This window comes from Stegostoma tigrinum, chromosome 29, assembly GCF_030684315.1.
Source record: "Stegostoma tigrinum isolate sSteTig4 chromosome 29, sSteTig4.hap1, whole genome shotgun sequence".
Lineage (NCBI taxonomy): Eukaryota > Metazoa > Chordata > Chondrichthyes > Orectolobiformes > Stegostomatidae > Stegostoma > Stegostoma tigrinum.
Window position 1 is genome coordinate 32,234,485 of NC_081382.1, and position 17,369 is coordinate 32,251,853.

Here is a 17,369-nt window from a genome sequence, read left to right on the forward strand (position 1 = left end):
ATTCTCTGATTATTCTGTTCACAATTGATATTACTCACCTCTGAAACAAATGGGACTTAAACCTGGGCCTGTTGGTCTAAAGTTACACCACAAGGATCCCAATAAGGTGATAGAGAGTTGGATTAGATTAGATTCCCTACAGTGTGGAAACAGGCCCTTCAGCCCAACAAGTCCACACCGCCTCTTGGAGCATCTCACCCAGACCCATTCCCCTATAACCCACACACCCCTTAACACTACGGGTAATTTTGCATGGCCAATCCACCTAGCCTGCACATCTTTGGACTGTGGAAGGAAACCAAAGCACCTGGAGAAAACCCACGTAGACGCAGGGAGAATGTGCAAACTCCGCACAGACAATTGCCCGAGGCTGGAATCGAACCTGGGTCCCTGGCACTGTGAGGCTGCAGTGATGACTATTGAGTCGCCATGCCGCTTTTGTGTTATCCTATAGCTCCACCAATTCACCTAATGCCTACTTTCCAAATTTTTGGACCAGGCTGGTCCATTGGAGGAATTGCACATCAGTGCTAGCTTTAAATGAAGCACCCATGATCAAATGTGTAGATAATTTTGAATAACTTCTGATGTTGCAAAGACTGTGGATGTCCTTCAGCATGCTGCCAAATGGGGGTTCTCATCTGACTCACATCAAATGGTAAGTAAAAACAGAAAGAACTGTGGATGCTGTCAATTAAAAGTGAAAACATAAGTTGATGGAAAAGCTCAGCAGGTCTGGCAGCATCTGTAAAGAGAAATCAGAGTTAATATTTCAGGTCAGGTATAATCTGTTCTTGTTAACTCCTAGGCAGAGAGTCAGTAGCAGAGTACTTCCATGTTATATCAACTGATTTTCTGTAATTAAAATGCTGGAGATTATAATTTTGAGTGGAGTAAAAGATGCACAATGTATGGGAAAGTATGGCAAAAAATATGATTTAGGATTTTGAAAAGTTCCAATGAAGTATTCTATGCTTGAAAGAGGGAATCAGCGTGACTGTTTTTGCTGTAGTTACTGTTCATTTAATCGTCAAGTCTATGTTTAGAAGAAAACACAGAATGGAAATGGTCTTTGAGCCAATTGAATCTAATCAATCCATAGATTATTTTGAGGTGGAAGTGACAATGACCCATTATTGTATGATATTTACGAAACATAACTGATCATATGATATCAAGGAATTTAGGAAATTGAAGTTGTGGATGAGATCATTTATGTTAATATAAGAATTTTATCGTACAACAAAATAATAAATGTTTTAATTATAGAAATTTGATTGAAATGGTAAATGTACTGTATCCTTAAACCAAATAATTATCCGTGAATAACAAAACGATTATTTGAAGATTTTAGGAGGAAAGAGTTTGTTGTTGCAATGGTCATGGACTGTGAAAGGAGTCAAATAGATGTTCTGACTAATCTTATTCCAAAGTTTCAAATGTTATGCTTTAGGGAGCAGCAATTGATGGATACAGAAAAAGTATTTCATCTGATTGTAGAGGCAAATATTAAAGGACAGCATCAAAAAATTAGAGCCGGACATTTCAGGAATGAAATTAGGAAATACTGCATGAACAGACTGGTGGAAGTTCAAAACTCTGTTCTGTAAACAACAATTGATGTTAGATCAATTGGTAATTTCACATGTTAGATTGATAGATTTTTATTAATGGAAGGTATTAAGGGATAAATGGTAAAGGCAGATATGTAGAGTTTGGTCACAGATCAGCCATGATGGTAAAAAGCACAGGTCCTGTTGCCACACTTCTATGATTAAAGAGTTAAACATCAATTAACAACAGTTTTCGAAGCCTGCCACTTTGGTCAACACATGCAATATCAGTGAGAAAATAGGCTTCTCATGTTTAACAAAACAAATCAACAAAGGACATTATCTGTTGCTTTCATATCTGCGCGGAAATGTTTTCACTCGACAGCTCCATGCATTTCAAGAGTGAAATTACCACTGGAAATCATAAATTTGATTACTGTCGATGTTTTTGTTTGTGAAATTCGGCTTGTAAAGTTTTGTTTATTTGACTCGTACATTAAAAATGATCTATATTTTCATATCTTTGCACATTTAATAAACAACATTTTCATTAATAAGTATCTCACAGAAATCTTTGTGGGATCAAATTTAGCTAAATTCATAGTTATATGGAGCATTAATAGGGTTTTTGCATTCCTGGCAGTTGGAGGTTGGCACAAGAGTACTTGAAACTATAAAACTAGAATGATTTAAGACAAGATTAGATGCTTTTGTAAGAAGATCATTACAGGGGTGGCCTTTAGGTAGGGAAGATGGACTGAAAGATTCTCTTTCTTAGAGTCTATCTTATGATCTTAGGACTGCAAGCATAATTATTTGAACCTATTTATTTCAAAATTGGTTTAATTTCAATCTTTTTTAGTTTGGCATTGTACTTTTATCCAACTCCTGCATAGTTATATATATACGTACAAAACTAATATTGCATAAATGAGGACTATCAGATGCAAATGTAATCTCTTTGTTTTCTTTCTTAATTCATTCTTTCAGAGAATGCTGCAGTGTCTGCTCGTGGATAAACCAAACGATCCCATTCAGTATATGATAGATCATCTTAAAAGAGAAAATGATGAAGGTGAGAACGCTTTTTCACCTTGGTGGAAGTTTAGGTGCTTTGCTGAATTGTTTTTCAGGCTTTTCCAAAATTCTGGTGCTGATATTCTATTCTGACAGCTGCAAGCTTCAGAAAGTTTTCTGAGAGAGGACACTAAAATTACTACTTAATTGTTGTTTAGCATTCTAGATTTTTTTCAGATTAACCAAAGTTGAACCTCGAGATTGAAGACATCTTGAAATGTAACATGAAATCATTCCTTTCTAAATCATTATGTCACTCCACGGCACAGTATCGTGGGCCGAAGGGCCTGTACTGTGCTGTACTTTTCTATGTTCTATGTTCCTGACTTCAACCGTACTTTGTTCTACCATCCAATAGCTCTAATTCTTTACATATTATTGAAAATGGCATTTACCCTGGGTTCTATAAATGTATTATTTTACAGGAAAACATTTATAAAAAGAATTATTCTGCTTTATATTTGTATATACTTTTTAATTGTGTACTCTGGATTTATTATATCAGTTTGTGAGAATTCTGACTGGTGCCTCTCAGTTCCATGAGTTTGGCCCATTGAGCCAAGATTCTGTTTTACCAAAGGAATGAAAGATCACCAGGATTATGCTGGAATGCAGACTTCATGTTAAAATCAAATCAACCATAATCTTATTGAATAGTGGAACAGGCTCAAAGGGCCGAGTAGCCAACTTTTGTTCCCTATTCGTATATGTCTGCACAGGCTGTCTGAATAGCATTATGACTTAATGCCATTCTCCTACATTTTCCCTGAATATCATTTCTATTTAAATAATCATCTAAAGTCCTTTGAATGCCTCAAATCCACCGCATTTCTAGACAGTGCATTTCAGTCCCTCGCTACTTAGTGGGTGAAAAAGCTTTTTCTCTTATCACATTTTAGTTTTTGCAAATCACTTTATACCTGTTTCATCTTGTTACTTATACCCCCATTAATAATTCCCGGATACCGAATGGTTTATTAAATATTCGTTGGACTTGTCCCAACACCTTTAGTGGCATGTGCACATATACATGTAGGTCCCTCTGGTCCTCTCTACTCTTTGTGGTAGTGCCCTCTTATTTTTTAGTGTGTCTGTACATTCAGAATGTATCACTTTGCACTTCTCTGCATTTAACTCTGTCTGCCACCTATCTGCTCACTTAATCAACTTGTCAATGTTCTTTGTAGGTCTACACCAACTTTTCACAGTTTGCAATGCTTCCAGCTTTTATTAATCCATACTTTGAAATAATCTCTTGCAGTCTAGACCATTAAAATATGTCAGGAAAAGCAAGGATTGTGAAACTGACCCTTCAGGAACTCTGCCACAAACCTTCTTCCAGCTCAAACAATATGTACTCATCATTAATAGATATAGACATCACCTGATGAAGGAGCTGTGCTCTGAAATTTTGTGATTTTAAATAAACCTGTTGGAGTATAACCTGGTATTGTGTGACTTCTGACTTTGTCAATCCCAGTCCAACACCAGCATCTGTACATCATGTTAAATATTACTATCTGTTGCTATTTGGCATCCAGTTGTTATAGAATCACTATAGTGTGGAAGCTGGCCATTTGGCCCATTGAGTCCTCACCAACTCTCCGAAGAGCATCCCACCCAAACCCACCTTCTACCCTATTCCTACATTTCCCACGCTAGACACTATGGACAATTTACCATGGCCAATTCACCTAACCTGCACATCTTTGGACATTGGAGGAAACCACACAGACATGGGGAGAATGTGAAAACTTGACACAGACAGTCGCCCAAGCTGGAATTGAACCTGGGTCCCTGACGCTGGAAGCAGCAGTGCTAGACACTGAGCCACTGTGCTGTTTTGTGCCCATGCTGCTACTGCCTCATTAACCCCATGAGCTATGGTTTGTGCTCACATGCTTTTTGGTGCCACTGTATCAAATACCTTTTGAAATCCATCTACACCAAATGACCAGCATCACCCTTAACCACACTCTTCCTGTCTCTGACCTCTTCAAAAACTCCAGCAAGTTAGATTTTCCGTTAAGAAATTCATGCTGGCTTTCCCTGAATAACCCACATTTTTTTCACTTGACTATTAATTCTATCCTGAACAGTTGTTTCACAAAGTTTGCCCAGTACTGAAATCCAACTGACTTGTCTGTAATTGCCAGGCTTATCCTTACAGCCTTCTTTTGGACAAGGGTGCTATCTTTGCAATTCTGCAGTCCTTTGGCATCACCCCTGAGTCCAGGAAACATTCAAAGATTTTTACCAATGCCTTTGCAAGTTTCACTCGCACTTTCTTCAATATCCTTGGATGCACCTCATTCAGTTTTGGTGCCGTATTAATTTTAAGTGCTGGCAACCTATCTACTGTATCGTTATCAATTTTAAACTTTCTATTGACTGAGTTTCTTTCTCAGTCATCATGCTCCTAGCAGAAATACCTTCTTGGTAAATACAGGTGCAAAATATCCATTTAACATCTTAGACATGTTCCTGGCCTCCATCCATAAATCCCATTTTTGGTCTCTAATCAATCTTGCTAAGATAACAAGTGTGGAGCTGGATGAACACAGCAGGCCAAGCAGCATCAGAGGAGCAGGAAAGCTCAAGCTTCGGGTCTGGACTCTTCTTCAGAATTGGGGGAGGGGAAGGTGATTTTGAAATAAATAGAGAGAGAGGGCGATGTTAATGGAAGATGGATAAAGGAGCAGATAGGTGGATAGGAGACAGACAGGTCAAAGAGGTGGGGATGGCATCAGTAAAGGTGAGTGTAGGTGGGGATAGGTCAATCCAGGGAGGATGGACAGGTCAAGGAGGCGGGATGAGGCTTGGAGGTAGGAGGTGAGGGTGGGGCTTGAGGTGGAAGGAGTGGAAGGATAGACAGGTTCGGGAGGCGGGGATGAGCTGGCCTGGTTTTGGGATGCGGTAGGGGGAGGGGAGATTTTGAAGCTTGTGAAGTCCACATCTTCCTCCTTTTTTTACCACTTTTTAAAAAATATCATGTGCATGTATAGGTCTTTTAAGATTCCCGTTTATATTGTTATCTGCTAACCTTTATTCATAATCCCTATTTTTCTACCTCCTTTCTGAACCTTGTGTATTCACCTTAGTTGTATTTTCAACCTGATACTTATTGTACGCAAACTTGTTCTTCATTATTTTAATCTCCATCTCCTTTTTAATCAAGCAAATTTTGTGTTTGTTTCCCTACCTTTACCTTCTGAGGTAATATACCTCATTTGGAGGTTTTGATTCGAGGGTCTAAAATAATAATTTCAACACATGAGAATTTTGTTATAACTGTTTGTAGTTTATTTATATATTTGCTTCAGATTGTGTTTCAGTGTCTTTATCTTGAAACTGATGGTGATACTGCTTGGATACCTATGCACAAGTGCTGTGATATTTGTATCATTGACAGCCATGGATGAGGTGCCAGAAGACTGTAGGTTGGCTAATGTGGTGCCATTATTTAAGAAAAATGGTGAGCAAAAACCAGGGAACTGTAGACAGGTGAGCCTGACGTCAGTGGTAGGCAAGTTGTTGGAGGGGATTCTGAGGGATAGGGTGTATTTGGAAAGGCAAGATTGATTACGGACAGTCAGCCTGGCTTTGCGCATGGGAAATTGTGTCTCAGTAACTTGATTGAGTTTTTTGAAGAAGTGACAAAGAAAATTTTTGAAGGCAGAATGGTGAACATTATCTAAATGGACTTCAGCAAGGCGGTCGACAAGATTCTGCATAGTAGTCTGGTTAGCAAGGTAAGGTCACATGGAATTCAGAGAGAGCTCACCATTTGAATACAAAATGGGCTCAAACGTACAAGACAGAGGGTGGTGATCGAGGGTTGCTTTTTGGACTGGAAGCCTGTAATGTGTAATGAGTGCTGTAATGATCAGTGCTGGTCCACTGCTTTTTGTCATTTATATAAATGATTTGGATGAATATAGAAAATCTGGTTAGTAAGTTGCACATGACACCAACATAGTTGGTGTAGTGCACAATGAAGAAGATTATCTCAGAGAACTACAAGACCTTGATTGGATGGGTAGAGTTGTGGCAGATAGAGTTTAATTTAGATAAATGTGAAGTATTGCATTTTGGCGAGGCAAATCAGGGAGGGACAAATCCAGTTAATGGTAAGGTCTTAGGGAGTGTTGTTGAACAAAGAGACCTAGGTGAGCAGGTGCATAGTTCCTTGAAAGTGGACTTGCAGGAAGACAGGGTAGTGAGGAAGGCATTTGGTACACTTGCCTTATTGATCAGTGCATTAAGTATTGGAGGTGGGATGTTATGTTGTGGCCATTTCTGGAAGACTACATTCAATTCTAGTCTCCCTGCTATAGGAAAAATGCTGTTAAACTTGAAAGGTTCCAGAGTTGGAGGTTTGAGCTATAGACAGAGGCTGAATAGGCTGGGGCTATTTTCTCTGGAGCATCAGAGACTGAGGGGTGACCGTATAGAGGTTTATAAAATCATGAGGGGCATGGATAGTGTGAATAGTCAAGGTTATTTTCCCAGGAGAGAGGAGTCCAAAATTAGAGGGCATTGGTTTAAGATGAGAGAGGAAAGATTTAAAAGGAACCTGAGGGGCAACTTTTTCATGGTGAGGGTGGTGCGTGCATGGAATAAGCTGCCAGAGGAAGTGGTGGAGGCTGGTATAATTACAACATTTAAAAGGCATCTGGATGGATATCTGAATACAAAGAGTTTAGAGGGCCAAATGCTGGCAAGTAGAACTAGATTAATTTAGGATATCTGGTCGGCATGGGCAAGTTGGACTGAAGAGTTTTTCCCATGCTGTATAATTCTATGAGTCTGTGCGTGGAGCAGATGTGTACAAAATTAGTGTCTGTCTGAGAAATGTGGTTACAGTCTTGTCAGTTAGAAGTCTACAAGGGATGTAATCCAATTATAGAATGATTTCGTTCCCTTTTATTGAAAAAATATGACCTAGGGCAACTGTAGCTTTTTTTTGTGCGGAATAAACAATTACAATAGCCCAAGGCAGTGCTTCTCCCAAACAAGAGTTTGACCTTGTGTTAATAATAGAATAATTCTGCTTTTCACTGATCCCTTAACTGAAGAATCTTGAGTATAAAGGCTTGATTCACCTGAGGATTTATTCTTATAGATGAGATTAGACAATCCTCAAAAGAGCCATGTCTGCCAAGGAAGAATTTGCTTTGAAGTATTTTGAAAGAAATTTACTGATGATGGCGCTAGAGCTTGTTTTGTGCTAATTGTATTGAGTTTAAATAATTCATTGTTTTCCACATTTACTTTGAACAGATAGGAACATATTTACATATCGGATTTATTTGTATTATTCCTGTGGCACCTGTGTTGATTGTGTCAAAATAAATTTCAAGATTTTGTGGAGCCATTAAAACCTTTATGCATTGTTTATTAACTTATGCTTGAAAGTTCTTCATTACTTTTGTTACATTTGGAGTGTGTTACTATGGTGAATACTATCATCGTTATGTTTTCATTTGCAGATTATTTTAAAGGGTATTGTCTTTTTGAAAAATTGATACTACCAAGTAGAGATAGAGTTTGTGCAGGAGCTCTATTCAAACAAAGCTAATTTCCATGAATTTGGTAAAATTATTGGTTAAATCTTGCTGACATTTAGACTTGTGGGAAACTTCAATAGTTTGCCATTAAGTATGGAATTTAATCTTAATCAACCCAAATTATAAAAGCACATCTTAGAAATTACCAATTAGTCTGCAATCTATTTTTGCTGAATTTTGTTGAAACAGGTTCTTTTGTTTCCATGCTCAAAAGACCTGCATTTTGATTCAACTTTATTTTATAAATAACAGGACTCTTTTGTTCTGTAAATAATTCCTCCAGAAGTATTTCTTTTGAATTTTTTTTAAAATGTTGAATTTAAAAAATTGAGTGTTTGGGAAGCCTGGTGATATAAAAGAATGAATATGAGAAAGTGAAATTCAAAAGTTAAGTTTCAGAACAGCAAAGAATGACTTAAACATAAATAAAAAAAGGGAAAATTAGCACAAAAGAAAATGAGCTAGAAATTCAAAGATAACAAGAATGTCTGTACTTATTTAAAAAAAAATTGTTGACAAAATGAGCATCAGTCCTGTGGAAAGTGAGACCGAGAAATTAATAATGGAAAATTAGGAAGCAGCAGATGATTAAACAGATGATTCTGATTTTCATTCAATTCACTAATGATGATACAAGTAACATTCCAGAAATTGCTGTAAATCAAGAAATTAATGTGAGGGAAGAACTCAGGAAAGTTACCTGGGAAACTTGTTGGGAAAGTGGCACTGACCAAACTGTTTGAGTTGTCGGCTGATAGGTCCCTTAGGTCCTGATGGACTTTATCCCAATGTATTAAAACTGAAATAGATGCATTGGTTTTAATTTTACTAAATATTTCAGATTCATGGGAAATTCCATAATATTGGAAAAAAGCAAATGCAAGTCCTTTATTCAAAAAATAGTTGGACAGTTCACTCCTCTTGCTGTATCTCTGTGCTAACAATGACCCAAACAATCAATATTCTCGTCTCAGGCTGCATAAACAGACTTTCATTCGAGTCTGTTTCTTACATCCTAGTGCTGTTAAGAATAAGGTGAATGATTTCAATGTCTTTTCCGTTCTTAGCAATTTAGAAGATGAAAGGCAGGAAACTGCAGGCCAGTTAGCTTAACATCTATAATAGAGAAAATGTTTGAAGCTATTATTAAAGACATTTTAGCAGATCTCTTAGAAAAGTTCAAGGTAATCAGTCAGAGTCAACATGGTTTTGTGAAAGGTAAGTCATGTTTATCCAATCTATTGGAGCTCCTTGAAGAAGTACTATGTGCTGTGAATGAAGGGGAACCAATCTATCTACTGTACTGGATTTCCAGAGGTATTTGATAAAATGCTACATAAGATTGTTGTGGAAAGTAAAAGCTCACCGTCTAGAGGGTAGCATATCAGCAATGGGCAGAAAATTGGCTAACTATCAGGAAATAGAAATTAGGCATAGATAGGTCATTTACAGGTTAGTGAGCTGTAATGAGTGGTGAGCCACAGGGATAAGTGCTGGGGTGTCAACTTTTTACAATCAATCTAGTGACTTGGATGAAGGAACTAAAGGTACGATTGCTTAATTTGCTGTGAGAATAATTCAGAGTTGTTGAGACGATGTAAGGAAACTATGAAGGATATAAATGTATTAAATGAATAGGTGAAGATGTAACAAAAGGACTACAATGTGGAAAAGTGTGAAATTGTTCATTTTAGCAGGAAGAATGAAAAAGAAACATTATCTAAATGGTGAAAGATTATAGAACTCTCAGACGTAGAGGGATCTGGTTGGCCTGGTGCATAAATCACAAAAGCTAGTATGCAGGTACTGCAAGTAATTAGGAAAGCTAATAGAATATGATCATTATTGTGAGGGGAGTTGAAAACAAATATAGGGAGGTTATACTTCAGTTATGCAGGGCATTCGTGAGACCAAAGCTGGAGTACATTTACAGTATTAGTATCCTTATTTTTAAAAAAGGATGTAAATGAGCTTGAAGCAGTTGAGAAGAGATTCACTGTTTTGTTTCCTTCCCAGAAAGTAGTTTGGCTTCAGTATTTTAGGCATTCCATTCATCTGAAAATGAATAACGGTTTCAAGAAGTTGTAGTAGTAGATTATTACTTTGTTGATGTTGATTCTGGTTTGTTGACTTATCTAAGATCAACCATGATCTCATTGAATGGCAGAGTAGGCCTGAGGGGTTGAGTAGTCTGTTCCTGCTCCTAATTCCTAGATTTGCATGTTTACCATGTTAAGAACTCTCAGTCAGTCAGAGCTGCAAGTGGTTGAACAGAGAGGCAGTCTGCAGAACTCAGGCATGGCACAGCAGAGCAAAAATGATAAGTAATCAGTGTTTAAACCTTCACCTCAGAACTTGCAAAAGATGTATACAAGACAAAATAGGCTAGGAGCAGAGCAAATAGTTGCACTTGGCAGAAACAGAGTCTAAAGGGAAAAAGTATCTGTAGGGTCTGCCCTGATCTGAGACTTGGCTGGGAAGCAACAGAGCTCCAGGAAGAAAATTAAAGATCCCCATAGGCAATGGTAAATAAATTAATGCATCAGAGGACCACACTTGGAAGAATAGAGATAAAAAGAAGCACTTTGCATTCACAGAGAATAAGTTTCACTTTCTTATAAGATTAAATACCATGGCTGAAGAAGCAGTGATGAGACTACATGCCCCAGGTGGAATAACAACCAGTGGAAGATTTAATTAGGCATCTAGAGTCATGGTGAAACACAAAAGGAAGAAAGCTGTAAGACAATTGTTTCATACTGCCAATGGAAAGACTGTGACTTTGCAGGAAATGTGGAAATGACTTCTATTCCTATCATCACCAAAGAGCCTTCAGATAACTGGGTAGCACGGTGGCTCAGCCTCACAGCACCAGGGACCAGGTTCAATTCCACCCTCAAGTGACTGTGTGGAGTTTGCACATACCCTCTGTGTGTGTGGCTTTCCTTTGGGTGCTCGGGTTTCCTCCCACAGTCTAAAGATGTGCAGGCTAAGTGGATTAGCTGTGGGAAATACAGGGGTTACAGGGATAGTGTAGGGGAATGGGATGCTCTTGGGAGGTTTGGTGTTGGGCTTCTATACTGAAAGGAATCAGCAGAAAGGCAGATGCTGAGAGTGGGAATGAGCAAAACAATTCACTGGACCTCACTGATCACCTTGGTCTAAAAATCCAGGATACTGTAGGAGGAATGTGCTTGTTTCAAAAAAACAGCCACCCTCCATGATCTAGATCCCAATGGAGTGAGATGTACCATCTCTGGTTCCTGATTGTTATTGTAATTATGTCAAACTAGTCAATGTAGCCTTTATGCAATAGACTACATCTTGTTGTTAATAAAAAGCTAAGTGCTTTTTCTTGTTATGACTCACTAATGATTCATTCTCTTTCACTTAAATGAACAGGCCCGTATTCATATACAAAGGAGAATGGATGGTAGCACTCTAGAACAATCTCAAACTACCAATGATTTGACCTGAAAACACAGGACAGGAAGCTTATGCCTTGGGTCTAATTGGTGATTCTGCATGGCAGAGAGTTCAGTCATAGTGTAGCACTGAATGTTGTGCATTCATCAGTGAACATCCTCACTTCTGATGGAAGGAAGGTCATTTGATGAAGCAGTTGAAGGCGTTTAGCCCTTCGATGCTATAAATGAGTAACTCCTGCAATGATACCTTGAGGCTGAGATGATTAACCTCCCATGATCCCAATTGTCTTCCTTTGTGCTAGGTATGACCACAACCAGCAGAGCACACCCCACCCACTACCACTACACCGTTCCCATTGATCTATTCTGCTAAGGCTCCTTGACTCAGTGAAATGCTGATCTGATGTCATGGAAAGGCACTCTCACCTCAGCTCGGTACTTCAGCATTTTTATCCATGTTTGGACTAAAGCTGCAATGAAACTAGGAGCTGAGTAGCCCTGGCATATTCCACACAGAGTATCAGTGAAAGGTTATTCTTTTTCAAGTGCTTTTTGCTAGCACAGTAGATGTCTACTTTTAAGACATACCCAGGGAATTTTTCATATTGTTGAGTAGATGCCAATACTGTAGCTATATTGGAGTAGATTGGCTTAGAACATGGTTAGTTGGAATACATGCCCTCAGTACTATGGCTAAAATGTTGTCAGCATATATAACCTTTGCAATATCTAATACCTTCAACAATTACTTATGTTATTATCCCAGCAGATGTTACCACTGGACAAGTCAGATCCCAAACTGAAATCTGGTTTGATAGATCATATTTTGTTTTGGCTTTCTACAAGGTAGATTACTTAACGATAAACATGCAATGTTGCAGATTTGGTTTTAAGAATAAAACGGAAGTTAATTATGCAAAAGAATTGAAGATAAAATAGAATAAGCAAAACTATTTACTTATAATCCTTGTTTAAAACTTTTGAATCATGCCGTGAAAATATGTTTCCCTTAATCCCAACAATATTCCATAGAGTACCCAAACATAAGAGATAGTGCTGTTCCCTATCCTGCACAGGTTTGACTTAGCTGTGCCTTCAAATTGTGAGAACTTGATAGCTTCTTCCTTGATGTAATTGAACTTAAACTTTTTCTGCTTTAAATAATCCCTCTGGGGTTTTAATCAAACACTTTTGGTCTGGTCTTTTAAATTTAACTCCTTAAACTGAGGCAACCTATTTTTAACAATTTTAAACTATCTTCTCCTTTTCTTAGTAGCAACTGCGTTATACATCTAGCTTCAACTAAGAAACCTGCAGAACTGCCCAAACTAGATCTAAACAAAAAAAAACCTTCAACTGCTTCTGAAGAAGGGTCTTGACCCGAAACATCAAACTTTCCTGCTCCTCTGATGCTGCTTGGCCTGCTGTGTTCATCCAGCTTCACACCGTATTATCTCTAAACAAAAAACAATTGGTTTCAAGTTGTGAGTGTTTCCCATAATCAAAAGAAATACCAAATTTTCTTCCAAAAGTCTAATAAACTCCATTGCTTACTTTGTTCACCTGTAAACTCTCCCAATTCAAACAAATTCCCATTAGCCTCCAATACCACCTCTCTTAGATTTGTTTTTCTAAAAAGCATCACCATGACTATAGAAATATAAATAATTCATTAAACCCCTTCAGACATACAAAAAAAATCCCTTATGACACTGGTTCAAATTTGAAGATCTAAACTCAAAAATAAATGATGTTAATATATATATGACTCACAAATCTTACATCACATGTAACATCACATGGAATGAATTGAATTAATTAAAGACCGACATCTGTAATGTTAAGAACTTCAAGAAAAAGATGAGGTAGCAGTTCTTGCCAAAAGTAATTGCTGACACTTCAGACTTTTCTTTTGCACTGATGTGCAGTCATGCTTCATCATTGAGGATGGAGATATTTGTGGAAATCTCCAACTCATGTTGATTGTTCACTTGTGAACCATCTTCCATGACTGGATGTGGCAGAACTTCAGAGTTTAGATCCATTGGTTGTGGAATTTCTTAGCCATGTCTCCTGTACATTGCTTTTGTTCCTTCACATGTGAGTAATCTTATGCTGCATCTTTACTGGATTGACACCTAATTTTTAGGAATGCCTAGTGGAGTTCATGACATGCCCTCCTGCTCAACTCATTGAACCTTGATAACTTTTTACGAGTTGTTTATCAAGAATATATCTACCTCTTTCTTAACGTATTCCATAATTGTATTTCTATCGCCTTTTGCGGAAAGAGTTCCAAACATTTGTGGCCATTTGTTAGAAAAGAATTTGCCTTATGTCTGTTTTAAATGAATGATGCAGAATCCTCTGTAGTTCAGAGGTCTGCAATCTCTCATCATTAAGATAATATGCTTCTTTCTTTATTCTTTCTCTCACAATGGATAATGTTACTTTTCTATGAACATTTGTGGCATCAACAAATTTAGCAACCATTTCTTTGGTCCCTCCATCCAAGTTATTACATAATTGTAAGAATTCTAAATTCCAACCCTGACCCCTATGTCACAGCACTCAATAAACTCAGAGATAACAAGGTGCGCAGCTGGATGAACACAGCACGCCAAGTAGCATCTTAGGAGCAGGAAAGCTGTTGTTTCGGGTCTAGACCCTTCATCAGAAATGGGGAAGGCGAAGAGGGTTCTGAAATAAATAGGGAGAGAGGGGGAGGTGGGTTGAAGATGGATAGAGGAGAAGATAGGTGGAGAGGAGTCAGACAAGTTAAAGAGGCGGGGATGGAGCCAGTAAAGGTGAGTGTAGGTGGGGAGGTAGGGAGGAGATAGGTCAGTCCAGGGAGGACGGACAGGTCAAGGGAGCGGGATGAGGTTAGTAGGTAGGAAATGGGGGTGCGGCTTGAGGTGGGAGGAGGGGATAGCTGAGAGGAAGAACAGGTTAGGGAGGTGGGGCCAAGTTTGGCTGGTTTTGGGATGCGGTAGTGGGAGGGGAGATTTTGAAGCTTGCGAAATCCATATTTTTACCATTGGGCTGCAGGGTTCCCAAGTGGAATATGAGTTGCTGTTCCTGAAACCTTTCTGGCATCATTGTGGCACTGCAGGAGGCCCAGAATGGACATGTCATCTGAGGAATGGGAGGGGTTTTGAAATGGTTTGCGAGTGTGAGGTGCAGCTGTTTATTGCAAACTGAGCGTAGGTGTTCTGCAAAGCAGTCTCCAAGCCTCCGCTTGGTTTCCCTGATGTAGAAGAGGCCACAACGGGTACAGCGGATGCAGTATACCACATTACCAGATGTGCAAGTGAACCTCGTGGAAAGTCTTCTTGGGGCCTGGGATGGGGGTGAAGGAAGAGGTGTGGGGCAGGTGTAGTACTTCCTGCGGTTGCAGGGAAAAGTGCAGGGTGTGGTGGGGCTGGAGGGGAGTGTGGAGCGGACAGGGGAGTCACGGAGAGAGTGGTCCCTCCAAAAAGCAGACAAGGGTGGGGAGGGAAAAATGTCTTTGGTGGTGGGGTTGGATTGCAGATGGTGGAAGTGTCGGAGGATGATTTGTTGGATCCGGAGGTTGGTGGGGTGGTATGTGAAGATGAGGGAGATTTTCTTTTGATTTTTATTGCAGGGACGGGGTGTGAGGGATGAGATGCGGGAGACATGGTCAAGGGCATTCTCGACCACTGCGGGGAGATGTTGCGGTCCATGAAAAACAAGGACATTTGAGATGTGCGGGAGTGGAATGCCTCATCCTGGGAACAAATGCGGCAGAGGCGAAGGAATTGGGAATAGGGGATGCCATTTTTGCAGGAAGGTGGGTGGGAGGAGTAGCTGGGCTTGAAATGGACATCGGTTTCTGGGTGATTGCCCGAGATGGAGACAGAGAGGTCCTGGAAGGTGAGGGAGGTGTTAGAGATAGTCTAGGTGAACGTAAGGTTGGGTGGAAGGTGTTGGTGAAGTGGATGAACAGTTCGAGCTCCTCGTGGGAGCACGAGGCGGTGCCGATACAGTCATGAATTTAACGGAGGAAGAGGTGGGGTTTAGGGCCTGTGTAGGTGCAGAAGAGGGACTGTTCCACGTAACCTACAAAGAGGCAGGCATAGCTTGGGCCCATGCAGGTGCCCATGGCTACCCCCTTTGTCTGTAGGACGTGGGAGGAATTGAAAGAGAAGTTGTTGAGGGTGAGGACAAGTTCGGATGAGGGTGTCAGTGGAGGGGCACTGGTCAGGCCTGTGGGGCAGGAAGAAGCGGAGGGCCTTTAGGCCATCTGCATGGGAAAACTCACTAAACTCACTTGTTTTGAGTCAAATGTTTATTCTATTTTTCTGCTGTTACCTTGGCATATATAAGCAATGACCCAACACTGATCACTATTTCACACATTTGCGGAACCAATCACTGGCAAGTTGTGGTTGGAATGGGTGCTGCCACCAGCCCTGATTTGTATACTGATCTTAAGGGTCTGTTTGGTTAACAGTGATAGTAGATGAAGTAATAGTGAGTCCTAACCAAGAAAATGTACTTGTCATAGCGTCATATTATAGTCTTTTGCATGATGACAATAGCTAAAAGTCATATAGGCTAATTGCACATAATCACCAAGACTAAGGAGACAGTAAGAACTACAGATACTGGAATCAGAGTCGATGCAGTGTGGAGCTGGAGGAACACAGTAGGTCAGACAGTATCAGAGGAGTAGGAGAGTCCACATTTCGGGCCTAGACCCGTTGTCAGGACTGGTGAAACGTCTAGGCCCAAAACATCAACTCTCCTACTCCTCTGATGCTGCCTGGCCTGCTGTTTTCCTCCAGCTTCACACTGTATCAACATCACTAAGACTAAGATGATGCAAATTGAATTTCAAACTGGACTCCTCCATTCTCCATTTGACTGTGTGACATTGCCAGATTGGGTGGAACTTTATGCACTTTCCAACTCTCACCTTGTACAACACATCCAACAGCAGTAGCTGTGGTCTCCAAACCAGCTCTTTGTGACCCATGTACTAACGATTACAAACCAAGACTGGACAGAAACATGCTGCAATGTGTACTCTTTTAGTATTGGTGGTACCTCACACGTTCTTGGACAGTTCCCCACCCTTGCCCAGCCATTACTGATTTTCCCACTGTCTCTCCTTTCCCCATGTCACTATTCCACCCTGCCAAAGGCAGCCTCCTCTCATGTGCTGCTTTCTGATCGCTTGGAGAAATTATGCTGCAACTCGCTTATTAACATTGATTTAAAGCCTTATTGCTATGAAGACAAAGCAGCAAGTGTTTACCCTGAGGTCCAGAAAGGAATAAAGCTTGCCAAGTACACAGCACTTAGATGTAGTCGGGTATCTGAGGCATGTATTCCTCCATTGAGTAGGACTTAATTGGGACTGAGCACTTAATTCTGGTGACTTGTGCATTTAATTAGATTCAAATGCATACAGATAGATTTCTCGACACCTGCAGCTGTGTTGACCTGCTTTTTAAGGTTGAGGAACTTAATTGGAAGAGTTTATCCCACCATTGAGATTCTGAATTTTTGACTATTGCCTAATTAAGTTCCCCTGCTTGCCATTCTCATGCCTTCCATTGGGACCTGAAAATTCCGACCATGGTGTGGTTTCTTTATATTGGCACAAAATAGGCATCATTATTTTATAACTTGAACTAAAATGTATAAAAATGAATAGAAACTAGTGTTTGTTTGCATTTAAAATCTGTGTAATTCACTTTAGTTTGGCATAATTT

The 17,369-nt window shown here is 39.7% G+C and overlaps 1 protein-coding gene across 3 annotated transcripts in view; it reads left to right on the forward strand.

Annotated features, from left to right (window-relative positions):
• Positions 1-17,369, forward strand: part of ak8 (adenylate kinase 8) — a 192,329-nt gene that overhangs the window by 2,209 nt on the left and 172,751 nt on the right. For all 3 annotated transcript variants that reach the window (XR_007250209.2, XM_048558472.2, XM_048558473.1), the window contains one exon: positions 2,544-2,628. Coding sequence is in view for 2 of the 3 variants with exons in the window: in XM_048558472.2 (XP_048414429.1) it covers positions 2,544-2,628 (85 nt within the window). In the remaining variant the exon portion in view is untranslated. The remainder of the gene's footprint in view (positions 1-2,543; positions 2,629-17,369) is intronic.